The 17,648-nt window shown below is 32.7% G+C and overlaps 1 protein-coding gene across 1 annotated transcript; it reads left to right on the top strand.

The window, feature by feature from the left end:
• Positions 1-640: 640 nt before the first annotated feature.
• On the top strand, positions 641-6,572 carry LOC142638382 (putative protein phosphatase 2C 58). Its single transcript, XM_075812415.1, has 5 exons — positions 641-830; positions 4,225-4,467; positions 4,614-4,890; positions 5,425-5,579; positions 6,292-6,572. Exons 1-5 carry the CDS (start codon positions 798-800, stop codon positions 6,427-6,429), a joined length of 846 nt encoding a protein of 281 aa, XP_075668530.1. The 5' UTR covers positions 641-797; the 3' UTR covers positions 6,430-6,572.
• The last annotated feature ends 11,076 nt before the right edge of the window (positions 6,573-17,648 follow it).

Raw genomic sequence — 17,648 nt, forward strand, 5'->3', positions numbered from 1 at the left:
TAACTGGAACCCACTAATAATATCATAAGTTGAAACTTGAAACTATCTTCCCCTCCCCCTCCAAAAAAAAAAGTTCAAATTAGGAAAATGTTTTATAATAAAGAGCCCTGTTAAGTAGTGCCTTTAGGACAATTATTAATGAGAAAAGTTAACTTATTTCTTAACGACATTGGTTTAAGGAACTATTTTTAAATTTTTTTTATGGAAAGTTAAAAAAATAACTAACTTTTTTGATAAATTTTTATATTTTTTATAAAAATAGTATTAAAATTTTCATAAAATGATTCATTAACAAATACTCTAAAAGCATGTATTAACATGATTCATTGTTAATAAATTTCTTTAGAAAAGTTTTCACACTACTTTTATATTATAAAAATTATAAAAAACCATAAAAGCAGTAATATTTTTTTTTTCTTTTCTAATAAAAAAATAGAATACAAAAGTTAGTGAGAAAAAGGTGGAAAAAAAAAACAAACTTAAAAAAACAGAAAAAAGAAAAAGAAAGGTCGTCGGCAAGAGCGCGTTGTGTTCAAAGAACGCGGGGTGTCCTATGGCTATAGGCTAAAGACATTCACAATGACATAAGGGGTTCAAAAAGTCACCGGCAGGTCATGTGCTTCAAAGTCAAACAGTCTCATTCCTGCATACTAGTACCACTTAAATTCATTGTCCTCTTACTCTCCCTTCCAAAAATATCCAGTATATCTTTCTTTCTCTTCTGGGCATTTCTCTCCTCCTCTCAATTCTCAAGTCTCAAGTCACCAACACAACACTTTCTTCCTAAAACAAATATCATGACTGGAAGAGAAATCCTCCACAAGATAAAGGTCAGTCACCTTTGTTAATAGGTGTCTTTGTTTTCTTCAAGTTGTTGCTTATTCTTAAAATTACAGTTACTTCAAACTGATTTTTGTAGAAACTTTTTAGTTGTCTATTATGTATTGAAACTTTTGAATGGTAGTTAGATGACATCAATGGTATGGATTTATAAGGAGCTATATTTTTATCTGTGAAGTCATTGTCTGGGTGCTCTCTGAATTGAGTCATTGGTGTTTCCTTTTAAAGATTTGGGATAATGTTTCAATTTGGAAATTGTGGAGCTTACACCATGTTTTCAAATGTATGAACATGTATTCTTAGAAAAAAGGTCGCATATTGATATTCGATATTAAGACTGTCATTCATGATTGTTTCTCACACACACACACACACATATATATATATATATATATTGAATAAAGAAAAACTATGATAGAAAAAACATAATAGAAAACTCAAAACTTGATCTAGTTTTTTTTTTTTTTTTTTGGGGGGGGGGGGGGGGGTGTTGGGGTGAGAAGTAGAGTGTTGATCTATCATGTTGCAGACTTATCAAAAAAATATACTAGCCTAGCCAGGGGCGGAAGTACGTATAAGGGTGGGGGCCAGGGCCCCCAAAATTTTGAAATTTTTTTAGCATATATATACAATTATTTTAATGTTTTCAAAATTTAGGGTTAGTTTGGATGACGTTAATTTTGCTGAAAATTGAAAACAATAAAAAATTAATTTCTATAATACTGTACACTCTTTTAATACGGTAGCTTTACCTACTTTTACTGTTTATGTCCCGCGAACCGTGCAAGAGGCGCTTCAAGAAAAAAAAAAGAAAAAAAAAAAGCAGGCAAACGCAGACGTGATGTAAAACACGCAATATAAACAGAGCCTTAGTCTACAAAAATACGAGCTGCCCCCAAATATTTAAATTAGTCCAATAATGCTCTTAAAAGAAATAATTGGTCTAATAGTTATAGAAATATGACTATTTTTTATTGTAAAATATGCTCTTATAAATGTTAAATATTTAATAAAGTTTGGTATCAAACATGTTTGAATCAATATTTTTCAACCCGTTATGTAGCGATTAACAAGTCATTGACTCATTAAAAATTTTTTGTCACTAATACTATACATGAAATGTGTCTTTTGTTGCCACATAATGGGTTAGAGCAAAGAGCTTAACTTATTCCTTCAAGTTTTGGATCATTCATGTTTTTTAAAATTTCATTAGTTCAATTGAAAGATTTTTTACTTACTTTAGTATAAAATTTGATAATTTGTATTTAAAATAAATTTTTTAAAGAATTTTATTATGAAAATGGAAAAAATGAATTTTTATTTATTTATGAAAATCGACATCAAAAATAATTTTGATTGAAAATATTAAGATTTTTTTTTTTTTTTTTTTGTTGGGTGTGTATATATATAACTTATCAAATATAAAAGTGTGTATATATATATGTGTATATAATAAAAAAGCGTTTGTGTGTGTGTATATATATATATATATATATATATATATATATATATATATATATATATATATATATATATATGTTTGTGTGTGGGGTGTTGTCTTGATAAATATATTAATGTCGCAACTTGGCCCTCCAAACAAAAATTCCTAGCTCTGCCGCTGAGCCTAGCCTAAAGTTGAATCGCCTATGCATCTATTCAAACTGGGTGATTCAAAAATAGAGTTAGTTATTATGTATTTGGTTTTCTTCTGTTGACAAGGTTCAGTATCTAGTTCTGTCGATGATGACAAATCCAAAGGCTTGTTTCTCAAAAAAAGTAAATCTGAGTTCTATTTTCATGGCTAACCAATATCACATGCATTTGACACTGAGGTTCTCCTTAGTTGGTTAATGCACTAAATAACTCAAAACCTCTGCTTCCGTATATATTTTAACAGAGGATTTGCTTATAGTGGTTGGATCCTATTGCTAAAACAGTAGTTCATATCTGTGTTGGTGGCATTCTGTTGAATTACATCTTACTCTTATGGACCTGTGATTTGCAAACTCAATCGATTCTCATTCCGCTGGAAAAAAAGTGAGTCCGTTCTGCAAATAATGGGCAATACAACAATTAAGTGATCAAATAATCATATAAATTGAAATAAAACATTTTATATAATTTATATAACATTTATATAAGCCCCGCCTTTTGCAATTTTACCACAAAAATTGCAAGGCAAGCCATTTTTTGTTTTTTGGATCAGCTAGATTTGAGTACTTACATACAATATCCTTTCTTGAATTTCCAGTAGCCATAATGCCTTGTGACTAATTACTAATATTAGTTATAATTTAATCACCTAATGAGTATATGTCTATAAGAATTATTCTAATTAAGATCAATGGAGAGCTGTGGGGTGATTGCAGTCCCAAAATGCGTCTTATAGAATTGGGTTGGGAAGAATAGAAGCACACCATAACATTGAATTTTATATCCAAAATCAATGATCTATAGCAATAGTGTTAAGATCCTATCGCTACAATTCAGTTATGGCTTGTTTTTTATTTGAAAAATATAAAAAAAGCGCATAAAAAAAGCACACCTAATGTGCGCTTCTTTGAATGTGCCTTGCTTTAGAGGTGAAAGTACTGGAGCCTTAAGGCTTTGCACTTTGTGCTTAAGCCTGTTTTTATCAACACTGACTCTGCTACTAGTTGCCCAACATGTATAAATAATGTTAGACATTTTTTTTAAAAATTTTTTCATTTACTACTGCACTAATGGTTTCCATACAGAGAGATAGTTAATTGAAAGTTCCAAGCATTTCAATGCTTTTTCTAAGAATGAATTCCTTCTCCCTTTTCATTCCCAAGAGGTTTTCTTTCGTATGGAGACAGAAAATCTAAGGTGCAAGAATTCTATAAAGAGTTTATAGAAGATGTGCCTACAGATGAAAACGGTTTAGCAGTGTAATAAAAAATGTTATGACCTGATATGAGGCACTCAATATTTAAATTGCATCATCAAGGGTCCTAGTCGATTGAATATTCCCCTAGCTTGAAAGTAGTTTCTGGGAAAGTAATGATATTAGCATGAGTACTTTAGATGTAAAAGAAGATAGAAACCAAACTAAATTTTAAAACTATAATATGTGAGGTGAGGTGCTATGATGTATGTGTGATCCGTTGTGGAAAGTTGTCGACGCTCTAGACTTACAATGGTAGCACATATTGTTGATATTAAGCAGAAATGTCATACATTTCAAGAAGTGTACAATCCGATTTTTTTTTTTTTTTCTTTTTCTTTCTGTTAAATGTAGAATTGATGAAAGCATAATTGTTCACTTGGGGTTAATTGCTCTCCATCACTTACTTTTTGAAAATCATGTATAGAGTAATTACTTGTTCTTATTTGTTGGTTTCATTGGTTACTTCTTTCTAGGTGAAGGCCTTTGGTTCATCTGACACAGGAAAAGGCAAAAGCAAAGTGTCGCATCACATCACACATGGCTTTCACATGGTAAAGGGAAAATCAAATCATGCTATGGAAGATTATGTGGTTTCTGAATTCAAGCAAGCCAATAATAACAAAGAGTTGGGCTTATTTGCAATATTTGATGGCCATTCAGGCCATGATGTTGCAAACTACTTGCAAAGAAACCTGTTTGAAAATATTTTAAAACAGGTAATAAAAATATCATTCCCAGATGATTTTTATATTTATTTTCTTGCATTTGATTCTTGTGTCTAGTTTTTATTTTCTGCAGTTTCTATGTTCACTATCTTTATACAAACTTTTTAAAAGATTGTATTTTTCTTTGCTGCAAGCAGGATGACTTCTGGACTGAAACAGAGACTGCTTTAAGGAGAGCTTATCGTATGACAGATGATGAGATATTGGAGAAAGCATTAGTATTGGGGAGAGGAGGTTCAACAGCAGTAACTGGGATACTGATCAATGGTGAAAAGCTTGTTGTTGCAAATGTAGGAGACTCTAGGGCTGTTATATGTAAGAATGGTGTGGCTAAACAACTCTCAATTGATCATGAGCCAAGCAAGGAGAAAAGGCTGATTGAGAGCCGTGGTGGTTTTGTAACCAACCTTCCAGGTAATCAGCTTTCTGAAGTAATAACCACAGAGAAGAGATTTTGTGTTTATTTAGTGATAGATGAAAATTCAGGATTAAGAAGTTCCAAAATTTCTGTTATACACATCTGTTTTAACCAGTAGGTATTTTTAATTGAGCCACAGGAATTATTTGACAGTTTCAGTAGTATTGTGTTTTTGGGACACCAATGTTATCTTTGAGCCAGTTACTTAAGATTGATTATTTTGTATACGCTTCTGTAGCTGTGTCATGCGTAATGCATGTAATCTTTTATGGATTTGGATGTTTGAGCTTTTGCTGAAATATCAATTTTCAAGGACAAAGAATAAAGTTTGGCTAGCAAATTAAAAGGTTGACATTTGGATCATCTGTCTATCTGGAACCTTATTGTCCATTTTCCTATACATAACACTTGCAATGTAAAGAAAATTTTAAGTTCTTTTGTGCTTTTCTATTTTAGATGGTGTATGAGATGTATTGTTTAGTTGGCTGACCATGTATTTGGAATTGAGTACTAATTTCTAATTCTTGCAGGGGATGTCCCCCGTGTTGACGGACAGCTTGCTGTAGCAAGGGCATTTGGTGATAGGAGCTTAAAGATACACCTTAGTTCGGAACCTGATGTAACAGTTGAGGAGATAACTGATGATATGGAGTCCATTATTTTTGCAAGTGATGGGATATGGAAGGTCAGTTACTCTTCATACTGGTTAGCCACTTCATGTTTTTTCTATGCACTTTGTAACAAAGCTAAGTTGCTGTGCTCATGCAGGAGCAAAAATAAATTTAAGTGCAAACACCTATTTGAGCCCTTGAAAAATTGCATTCAAATCTTTAAATAATTTAAAAAGTCACAATTAAGTCCTTATGCCAAATCTAACTAATGGAAATTGATGATGTGTCATGTTAATGTCTTACGTGGAGGATGATTTGGCTATTGGAAGTCAAACTAAGCATTTGCAACCTTACCTCACCTAGGAAAAGCAATGATGCAGCAACTTTTTTTTTGTTGCTATGTCTTATCCATGTGGTATTTTATTTATAATTTTGATCAAAGATAACCCTAAGAAAATTGATGATGTGACAAATTTTTTTGTTAAAACCAGTATGCAATGTGGTTAATTATCCATGTAGCATATGCCAAGTCAGACAAATTCCTTTGTCAATACATTCAAATGTCAAACGAACCTAATTGTGACCTATTAAATTTTTTTGTGGACTTGATTGTAACCTTTTGGACCTTAAGGACCTAATTAAAATTTTGTATATTTTTTAAGGATCAAATTAGGGGTGTGCCCTAATTTTAAAGCTGAACTAATGTTTCTTCTTTGTTTGGTATGTTTGCTGCTTGCATGCTCTTGAAATGTGGATTTCTGAACCTATTTTTCAATGTTTGGGCAGGTGATGTCAAACCAAGACGCTGTGGATTCAATTAAAACCATTAAGGATGCTCAGTTGGCAGCTAAGCATTTGATCGAGGTGGCTCTTTCTAAGAAGAGTAAGGATGACATATCCTGCATAGTTGTTAAGTTTCAATGATATATTCTTCGTGTAAGCTAAGTTATGGTTTAAATGGAGGACCAAAAATGGGTTGTACGTATGTATATGAGACATGAAATTTATATTGTGAACTGTAAAGATTATTGGAGTCTTCTATAACATTGATGTAGGATCAAGAATCATATCCATTACTTTTCTCTTCCCTTAAAAGTTAAAACCACTTTTTAAGTAATGACGATATTATGGATGTGAAGAATAATTTGGATTGAAAGAATATGAAGGTCATTATTGAGGTTTGGATCAAACTGATCAATATTCTTACCAGCATCAACAATTATAAAGGCAATGGGGCTAATAAATATCAAATAATTGATGTAGAAAGGTTTTTTTTTAAAAGAAAAATCTTCTGTTTCTTTGACATCAAACAACTATAACATGGTTTATTAGATGTGGAATGCGATGAGTCGGCAGGGTTTCTGGATCTCTTAAAAAATCTAACTATAAGTAGAGAGAAGAGACAGGAACCAGCAAAATTGAACTCTATAATTTTAAACAGTTGTTAGAATGAAATTCACAATTTTTCTATGTTGGCAGGAAAATCCCATTTTTCATCTGTATCACCATTTGCTTGTCATAAGCAAAATCTATGTTGTAATTTGTCATTCAAGGCAAGCCTTGTGGATGCACAATTCAAATAAACTATATTTGATAGATTAGATTATGAGATGGAACAGTATGTTAAAAATAGAAGCAACAATATTTTCATTATCAATTACAAATTCATGTGGGGATTATGAAAGCTGTAATTTGCTCCCTCTATCCTTTGTGAGGCTTAAAAAATTGCATTGCCTACTTAAACTACATTTTACGATATGAGTAATGTTCATTCATATAGAACCAACCAACATCTTCTGTAAGTTTTTCACCATGGGTCTATATTGTGACTCAATCTTGCAGATAGAAAAAAGAGATAGGTGTTTGTAAATGCCAGTGTGTGCATTGTGAATGTGAAAGAGACTTACAGGGTACTATTCATGTCATTAGAAATTGGGAACTTAGTTTACACACCTGAATCGCCCAAAAGAGCAGCAGGGCAGGAGTAAATCATATGACTGGTTTGACATGCCAAGTCCTGTATGCACTGGCAGATCATCCATTTATCATCCCTTTCCTTTGCTAACTTATTGAGTTGGTCTGATTGTAGCAGCCCCACAATGATGTCAGTTCAGGCCCCTCTACGAAGTTCAATCATGGAAGGGAAGTCCCAAATCTGCACATTTGGGTTCATCCCATTTCAGAGCCTTGGCTGACCTAGAGACTATAAGCATAGCTGTTAGAAACACAACATAGTAATGCGACATGCTGTTAGAAACTATAAGCATAGCTATTAGAAGCACTGGTGGTAGTTGTGACATGCTGTAGTGGTGTCTAAATAAACCATACAACTTTTGGTGGCGATGCAATTACAGATGTGAGATATTCAGTAGTGATGGATGTCAATCTAGCCTTGATGAAAAACATCAAGCAGTAATGCGATAACGTTTCTGTGTCTAGTAGCAGGGCCGGTGCAAGCGTTTTGGAGGCTTAAAGCAAAATCTTCACATGGGGCATTTAGGTTATCACTTGAATAATATTTAACTAGCATTTTATATAATAATTTTTTTTAAATTCATTCTTTTTACTTTTTAATATGATTTTTTTTACATTGTCACATCAAATTATAAAACTTATGGAGACAATCACACACCCTTAATATAGTGATCACTCCACAAGTAAAAGTTTTTGTGGGGGTGTGGGAGGAAATGACCGAGATTTAAGTCTCTAGAAAAGAGTTTCGCACACATATATATTTAGATTAGGCTAAAGTAGAATTTTTATCTTGTATAAAATTAATTAAATAAATAAAAGTTATGTAGTAAATTTATAGTATTTTCAACATTTTCCTATTTGAATTACTTGTGATTAGTAACAGGTCTATTTGTAAAACCTATTTATTTAAATTTGTCTTATCTCTATTTTTAACATTACTTAATTCTTTGAGTTTTCTTAATAGTGAAAAAAAACTAAAATGTTTTAATATCTCTCAAAAATATTTATATTAAAAAATATATATATTAGCCCCATGGGGCCTTCTCTAGTAAAGGGGCCCTTGGCAATGGCCTAAGCCTAAGGCCGACCCTGTCTAGTAGCACTACCCTTGGTTGTAGAGAATTCCAACAGCATTGAAGCTTATCATGAAGAAAATGGTTATAAGTTAGACTTGTACCACCGCATATTCTTGGTGCGATGGTCACTCCACAAGTATAAATGCTTGTGAGGTGTGGGGGGCAAGGGCCGGGGTTCAAGCATCCAGGAGGGAGTTTCACACACATATACACTTAGATTAGGCTAGAGTAGAATTCTGTCTTGTATAAAAAAAAAAATTAAAAAAAAAAGTTAGATATGTACACAAAGCATGACAAGAGTAATGAATAATCATATGGGTCCACTTCCAGCAAGATTAATAAGACAAGATTAAAATATATTCATTGAGATCAAGATAAAATATTCAGTAAGGTTAAAATAACATGTTCAACAAAGTCTTTATAATGCATCCAACAAAACTCAAATGATAATACATGTAATCCAATCAACCCAAATGCCTTTGAGACACGCTCCAAAAAGCAGACGGAAGATAATTTCTCCTATTGAAGATGCCCTTTTATTGCTTACCAAAGCTGAGAACATGGTTTTTAAAAACCGGATTGGACTGGCCGGTTCAACCACCCCAAAATTTTTGGTATTGATTATGAATAAAAAGTTATGCATGATTTCCCCAAAAAGAAAAAAAGAGTCATCAATTCTTTAAAATAATCTGAAAAAAAAAGTCCAATTGAGGTTTTGTTGAAACGCACATTAAAATAGGTTAGTAGAAAGAGGAAAAAGAAAAAGTAGAACCCTATAATTGAAAAATAAAAATAAAAAAACCTATAAAATGGCACCACCATTGTATCGTAAATTTAAATTCAGTTTATCGTGCACATGAGATCCCACTCCCAACTTTTTTGGTGATTGACAAGTGCATAAATCTCTAATTGGTATTTATGAGAGAGAGAGAGAGAGAGAGAGAGAGAGAGCCCTTTGAGCATGTGCAATGCATGTGTGATGGAAATAGTTTTATAATGCCTAACCGTAGTATCTGCACACAATCTACATTCGGGTTCATAAACTTTTATATATATATATATATATATATATATATATATATATATATTTATATATTTATATATAAGGACATTCAAAAAAAGAATTAAAAATTCAAATCCATCACATGCTAAATTTAAAAAATAAAAAATAAAAACTAAAAACTAAAAACTAAATTGAACAATATAAGAATGCTAACTTAAAAAAAAAGAAAGAAATTTTTTTAAACATAGCTTAGATGAGGAAAGCAAAACGCAAAGATGTCGAGTATGGACTATGGACACCTTTGGTACATCTATAGATAAAATTATATCAAATTGAGGTGGGTTTATGTACATTAATACCCTTCACATTACTCGTTAAATAACTCAATAGTTTTGGATTCAGAAGCAAAATTTGCAATTCAACTTACTATCTTTAGTATTCTCAAAATAAATAAATAAATAAATACTATCTTTAGAGTTTTGTTTTTTGTTTTCATTTTTTACATCAATAGTTAGGAGTGAGGGGATTTGAGACCTTGCCATCTTAGTTGGAAACACCAAAAATTGCTAGCTAAGTTGAACTACATGACTCTTGACAATTATATAATTGTTCATAAATCATTTTTTTTTCCAAACTTTTATCAATACCACCTGCATAGAATGGATATTTTTGACAATTTGGGCAAGTTTATTTGAGTTTCCCAAGCTAGAAATGTCACGACCCAAATCCATGGAACATGAATTTGGATGCATGACTAACTTGCGGATCTTACATAACTCAATAAACATAATTAATATCCAAAATTCAATAAATTCCCAATAAACAATGCTCTTAATAAATCTCTTACAATACTAAAATCCACAATTTAGAAATAATCTCCAAATACTGTAAAATCTTAAGTGAAATAAAAAATAACTAAAAATCCTTAAAAGCTCCTAAGTATTAGTGACGTCGCTTAAAAACTCTCATCCTCTATCTTGCACCTTATGAAAAGATCCAAAGTTACTGTTTCCCAATTAAATTTTAATCTAAAAATTGTAATTGATGGGTGAGCCACACATCTAGTAAGCAATTACGCATAGTACACAATAGAATATAGTCAAGCAGAGCATGAATATTTTGATTTCACAAACACACTTAATGATATCAGATATAGTTTTTTTCAAAGCATATAATAAACTACTTAACACATTAATCAAATCTTAAAATCATTCAAAAACACATGCAAATAATTGATTAGAGCATAGTGTCACATATACACAAATCACATATTCTCACATACAATCTTGTGAGCGGATACCAACATCTAACCTCTACTGGTGAAGGATCAACACTTATTCTTACATACAACCTTGTGAGCGGGCTTACACATATATTTGATCGATTCTAAAAACACTTATTTTGAGTCACATATCACAAAAGCAAAATTTATACAAAATGGAATAATTTTCTTAATATTAACAATTATTCCAAATATAGAGTCCGTTTGGATAGAACTTATTGCTGAAAACTGAAAACTGAAAACACTGTACAAAAATAATTTTTTAATGTGTACAAATTACTGTTCATCCCAAAAAGTACTGTTCATTGGCCTAAAATCACTGTTCATGGCCAATGAACAGTAACACATGCGCGTGAAAAAAAAAAAAACGGCCAGACGTGGACGCAACTGTGCTATCCAAACGCCCTCATAGAGGCATATCGAATATCACAATATTGAATTGAAACAAAAACCAAAGGATGCTTAACTCTCTTAAGGAATAAATAGGATCTGAGGAGTTTATGTAAGTATTTTACAATTCTTGAATAAGTCTGAAAACCAAATTTGCTAAAAGAAACGTCTTAAATACCATTTGGAAAATAAGAATATGACTTTGAAATCACTTGGTTTTAAACAAACTTAAAGAACAAGAACCTTTTAAGAAAAACTTATCTTGGAACTCAATTCTTTTTTGAAAATAATTTAGTTTAGAAATCATCTTTTAAATGAGAGTTAGACGTTCAAAACGTTATTTAAAATTCAAAGTTTCTTGTTAAAAAATTATTTAAAGGTCAAAGTTTCTCTTTCAATGACATAAAAATTCTTTTGATAAACTTTAGAAAACTTAAGCTTTTAAAAACATAACTTTTGAAAACCTTTAACTCCTAAGAACCTAAAGAATAAAACTTGTGCATATTACTGCACTTGAATCACTCTGGAAGTCTAGTCAAAACAACCTCCAAAAAGTCTTAAAACACTCTTAAATAGGACCTATAATCAACCATGAAAATTACTTAATATCCTTTATAAAATATAAAGCTTATCGAATTATACAAATTGACTCACTAGGTGTTCGGGGGCCTTTTTTCCGTGCGCGGCCACGTGTTGTCCATTGGAGGGGTGACCTTGCTAGACCCGAATATGTTTGGGGAGCTGCGTTTAGAACTCCACACCACATTGGGCTACATGGTCCAATAGCTATAGGCATATTTTTAGGCCTACAAAATGGGTAAAGCCCAAAGTCTAAGAATCATGATAATGGTTCAATAAATATTTAATATGTGTTTGATATAATAACTTTAATTAATAAAATAATATGTATTAAAAGGTGAAGTAATCATGTATCAGTAGTGTAAATTTAGAGATATGGAAACAAAATCACTTATCTTTGTACAGTTTGTAGTTCCAGCTGTGTAACATTAGTGAGTTGATAGTATTCCAGCAGAATGACTCTAGCGGTGGAGATGCAATTTGCCATGACAACTTCAAGATTGAAGGGGAAAAATAGGTGCAATTGGAGGGAGAGAGAGTATGTCCAGCCGTGTGTAGAGGTTGGTTAAGCTTGTCCCTTTTATCATGCACTTAAATGAATTTTCTCTTGACAATGCTCTTTTAGTTGTTGTAAAGTTATAAATAGTATTGCCTTCCATGAGAAGGGCTTTTGTATGAAGTATTTGTGTCTTCTAAGAGAAGGGCTTTTGTATGAAGTATTTGTGTCTTCTAAGAGAAGAGCTTTGATATGAGATCTTGGTACATTCTAGGAGAAGAGCTTTAGTATTAGAAGTTTATGCCTTCCATGAAAAGGACTTTTGTAAGAGAGGTGGAGAAGAGTATTGAGATATGTTTATGAGTAGCAAAACAGTTGTGGTGTGTTATATGTAATGGTGTAGTGTGTATGGGATTGAGTAAGAGAAATGGAGAAAGAGATGTTTAGAGATAAGGGCAGCAAGATAGATTCATTTTCTGAATATGGAGAGTGAGATAATGAGTACAAGAGAGTAATAGTGTTGTAGTATGTTTAGCAATATTGCTGGGATTTTCTGTTGGAGAGTGGATAAGGGCTTATGAAGGGCAGTTATAAGCTAAGGGTTGAAGATTTTAGTTCCTAATTTGGAAAATAAAAACTTAGAAGCTCAGAACTTCATTAAGAGCTTAAGAAGATAATTAGAGGGAGATAAAATAGAGAAGTTTATAAGAGAGTTGTTCTTTACTATTGGTGCGCTTTGGTGTGTTGATGAAGAGTTCTATTTATAGCTGAGTTTAAGAGGGTATTTAGCAACTAATCTCAATCAAAATCTGTCCCAATCAGCAATAAATTTTCAGAAAATCCATCCTAGGATTTGGCCAAAAATGGTATGTTCAGCTTTAAGGTGTTCTTGCTGTTTTGGGTAATAGCAGCTGGAGGAAAGACCAGCAAAAAAGAATATGATTTTAGCAAGAAAAATATAGTTTCTTTAGTTGGTTTTGGTTTTTAGCCAAATGAGGAAATGTAGTAATGTTAAGGTTGCTAGGTCAGCTGTCACATCTGTTCTAAAAAAGTTGTCTCAGCTATCAGAAAAAGCTGTCATAGCTGTCATAAGACAACTTTTGCTTGGGGCAGAAGTAGATGAGGTCAGCTAGATGATGTCAAGTTGCTGGAGAGAATATTCAGCATTTATTTCATGAGTTTGGCTGAAAATGGTAAGATCTCTCTTAAGGATATCTTGCTATTTTGGGTATAGTAGCTTGTTGCTTGGATTTTAACATCAAAAGGTTGGTATGTCACTCTCAGTCAAGTGTCAAGTGCTGAACACACTGCTGGTGTTTTACTGGAAATGTTTCCTCTTTTGGGTATTTATATTTTTGGTCCAAGATTCTGTTACAATACATTTTTAGTAAGTAATAGAATGATTGGTTGATAGTTAATGAAACTTTAGAAATCTAGTCAAAGTCTCATTGTGTTGTGACTTATTCTTGGTGAGCAAGAAGAGTATTTAATACTCTGCTTTGGCAACTGGCAGGGGAATATTTGGTCTGACTATGGCAAATAGCAGTTGGGTATTAGAAATATCAAGAATATTTTATATTTGAAGATTAAAGATAGCCAATCAGATTTGGCTATATGTTTGAGTTGGATTTTAGCTAAAAATAGTCATATAGTTTATGTAAAATAATATAATTAAGTTTTTAAATTTGTATAGGAATAGCTGGAGATTGAATGAATAGTTATTTTGACAGCAGTTAGATAGCTGGAGATATTGAGTATTTGTCATATGATGAATATTAAGTTTTAGGAAAAGAGCATGGAAAATTTTATCATTTTAAGTGCTATGCGATAAAAGGGGCTTACCATATGTTACCCGCTACACACTGACTCGTAAGAGTTCAGGGAGTTGGAGAAGACACGCCTAGCGATATGTTTCTTTTATCAACTTTAAACCGCTGGAGTTTTTTTGAATATAATTCTTGGCTTTCCAAACCACGACTCTCAAAGTTTCCTCAAAGAGACTCATGAGCTTGGATCATGAGTCAAAGATGAGATAACGTACCTTGGATTTTGTTGTAAACATGGGCTTTGGTTGGAGAAGCCGTTTTCCATGAATATGAGAGGGGAAATATGGGTCGTGAGTTTTGATTTATTGCTTGAGCTGAATCCATATGTTGATGTTGATGTTGATGTTGATGTCATGTGTTACGGTCTCAATTGATGAAGAGGAAATGTGGACTATGAATCCGCCTCTTGAAGTAAGGATCTTGTGGGACATGTGAGTTCAATCTATGTAGTTGAATGAGATATGAGCTTATTTTGGGCTTTAAAGAGATTTACCCAAAAAGTCAATAATATGTTGATGTGGCATGGGTTGCCAATGAAGTAGTGTCATGTGGGGAGAAAAAAGAGTCCTCAAAACTAGGAAAATACTTTGCTAAATTAAATGATAACACTGATGCAAAGCATCTCTACCCAAAAGTATGCTTCCTTGAATTTATCAAAACTCAAAGGCAGCAGCCAATACTTTAGGATTTGATATATGTCCTAAACAAAAAATAAAATCTTAAACATGAATTAGGCTCTATAACCATGACTTTGTTCTAAAATACACACTATGACCAAACCTAGGATTTAAGTTAATATATATAACCCCAAAGAAAACGTTAAAGCCACCTAATATATATAACCACAATTGAAAAGGTGAAAGCCTCATGATTGAAGATTTGATCCATGACTTGTTCATGGATATACACGGTGGCCAATTCTAGAATTTAATCAGAGCCGGCTCTAGACATTTTGGGGCCTTAAGCTAGAACTAAAAATGGGGCATTTTTTATAATTATATATTAATTAAATTAATTTTTCTTCTTTTTTTCTTTTTTCAAGATTTTCATATCCAGATGCATATTTTCTAGTAGACATTTCTAATCAAACAATATATTTATAAAGACTAAAATACAAAATAACTTTCAAGTGTAGAGCAAATGAGAAATTGAACCTGATTTATATAAAAAGTATTGTTGTAGTTTCACCGAACAATAACAAATTTTTAACAATTTCAACCTCCATAAATAAAGACTTATTCAATATATTACCACTAACTAAAATATATATAAAAACACAAGATTAAAATTAAAAAAAAAAAAAGCACAACCATAACAAAAATTTAAGCACAACCATAACACAAGGCTTATTAATAAGACCCACAAAAAAAAAAAAAACACAAAACACAAAACAAATCGTATCTATTATCTAATATCTATAATACAAAAAAAAAAAAAAAAATGCAGGCTTTAAAAAAAAAATGAAGGCCCAAACAAACGTGAGGGGAGGCAGGCGCAGGCCCAATCTTTTTATCTTAAGTCTTAACAAATAAAACGAAGAGAGGTAGCAGAGGCTGAAAGCCAAGCGCCCAAATTATGAAATAAATTATACATTTATACCTAATACGCAGAAAACTCAAAACCTAGAGCTAAGGCGTAGCCGCGCAGAGCATTGAGTAGTGAGCAGTTGAGAGAGGCAGAGTTGCGGAGAGCAGCGAATCAGAGAAGGATTGAAGGAATGAGAGAGGGAGTCAGGCTGAGAAAGCTTGCTTGAGATGAGAGAGGCGGAGAGCAAAGAGAAAGAAGCAGAGGGAACGGTAAAGCTAAAAATTTTAGGGATTTGAGTTGTTTTATTTATTTTGATTTGTTATTGTTTTGTGGTTAATCTCTTAGAACGGATTTGTAGTTTATCTTGTTGATTTTTGGTTTGTCTAGAGGATAATAATGTTATTTTTGGGCAATGATTTTTTTTATAACTAATGTTTAACCGGATCTGCCAAAATTTTTGTTTTTTGGTTAAAAGGATGTGCTAAATATTTTTAAATCATCTAAAACTTTTTTTTTTCACCTACTACCCCTTTTTTTCTAAAATTTTAGGGCCCCCTTCCACTTGGGGGCCTTAGGCAATTGCCTAATTGGCCTAGTGGAAGGGCCGACCTTGAATTTAATATATATATATATATATATATATATATATATATATATATATATGTATGTACTCACAAAAATAGGGCCCAAGCTCACTAAGAACGGCGGTACCTTACCCTTTATACCAAGCCCAAACAACAGAATTTCTAAGAGAGTGAGAAAAATACTTCAAGTGTAACTCTAAACTAAGTCTTGGTATATAGCCGAAGAAATTAGAATGATAGAGAAGAGAAATTTAAGTAGCAATTGGTAGTAATGCTCTCATCGGGTTAGTCCGAGGATCAGTTTCTTATTTATGAGTATTACAAGTTCTAAACCAAATTATACACTGTTCAGTTCCTTATTTTTCTGTTTCTTCAAGTAAATAAAAATCCATCCTTGTTCTTGGAATGCTCTCTTCCTTTTATATCCTCCCTCCTTGCATTTTAGCCCTCCACCTGTATGCCTTAAGGCATTTCTCTGGATACTTGTCCTATCAAAATTATGCTAAGGTGGTAGAAGGGTTGCTAGTTGTGAAGTGGCTGCTAGCTATGAAGTTACTATTCATGTGTCATTTCTACATTAATGCAGCTAATATGGTTGGTATAGGGCAATCAATGTAGATGTGAGAAGTATCTCTTTCAAGAAGCTTCCTCTCACAACCCTTACCCCCACTGGGGTTCTTCATAGGATACTAAATGCCCATGCTTCTACCTCCATCATTGGGTTAACTGGATCCTCAGAGCTTACTCAATTCTTTGGACTAACATGCAAACCATTCTTTGATCAATTCCTCTTCAGTCCTCGGACCCCTCCCCCCACAATATATAAATATATATATATATATATATATATATATATATATATATATATATATATATATATATATATATATATATATATATCCTCATTAACAATCGAATCCTGTTTGGCTGTGTAGCAAGGTGTGGTAAGTTGGGAATTGGTTCTAACTCCCTAGAGCTGTACACCTAGATCTCTTCTAGACCTTGGGAATGGTGATCCTAAAGGCCTGGTTGAGCTACACTGGGATGCAGATCTATCTCTACGGTAGATAGGTGACTGCCTATGAGGCTGATGTAGATCTGTTGGAGATCTAAACCAAGATATATCCAGAGGTGGTCTACACTCATAGTCTAGAGGAGTGCTAAGCCTATGCGAAAAATAAAGATAAAGACCGGCTGAGGCCATGATATTACAAAAGTGAAAATAGACTAGAGCCATCTGATTACAATGCTAAGGGTTGTAAAGAGGAGGCAAAGCTGAGAAACTCTTGGCTGAAAGAGGAGGTATTTTGAAATTATTTCTAGAATTGGACCTGTCTCAGGATGGAGTCTTGGCTGCCTTATATAGGCTAGAGGGAGCCTAGGATGCCATCTGAACATTGCTGAAA

This window comes from Castanea sativa, chromosome 6 (assembly GCF_040712315.1).
Source record: "Castanea sativa cultivar Marrone di Chiusa Pesio chromosome 6, ASM4071231v1".
Lineage (NCBI taxonomy): Eukaryota > Viridiplantae > Streptophyta > Magnoliopsida > Fagales > Fagaceae > Castanea > Castanea sativa.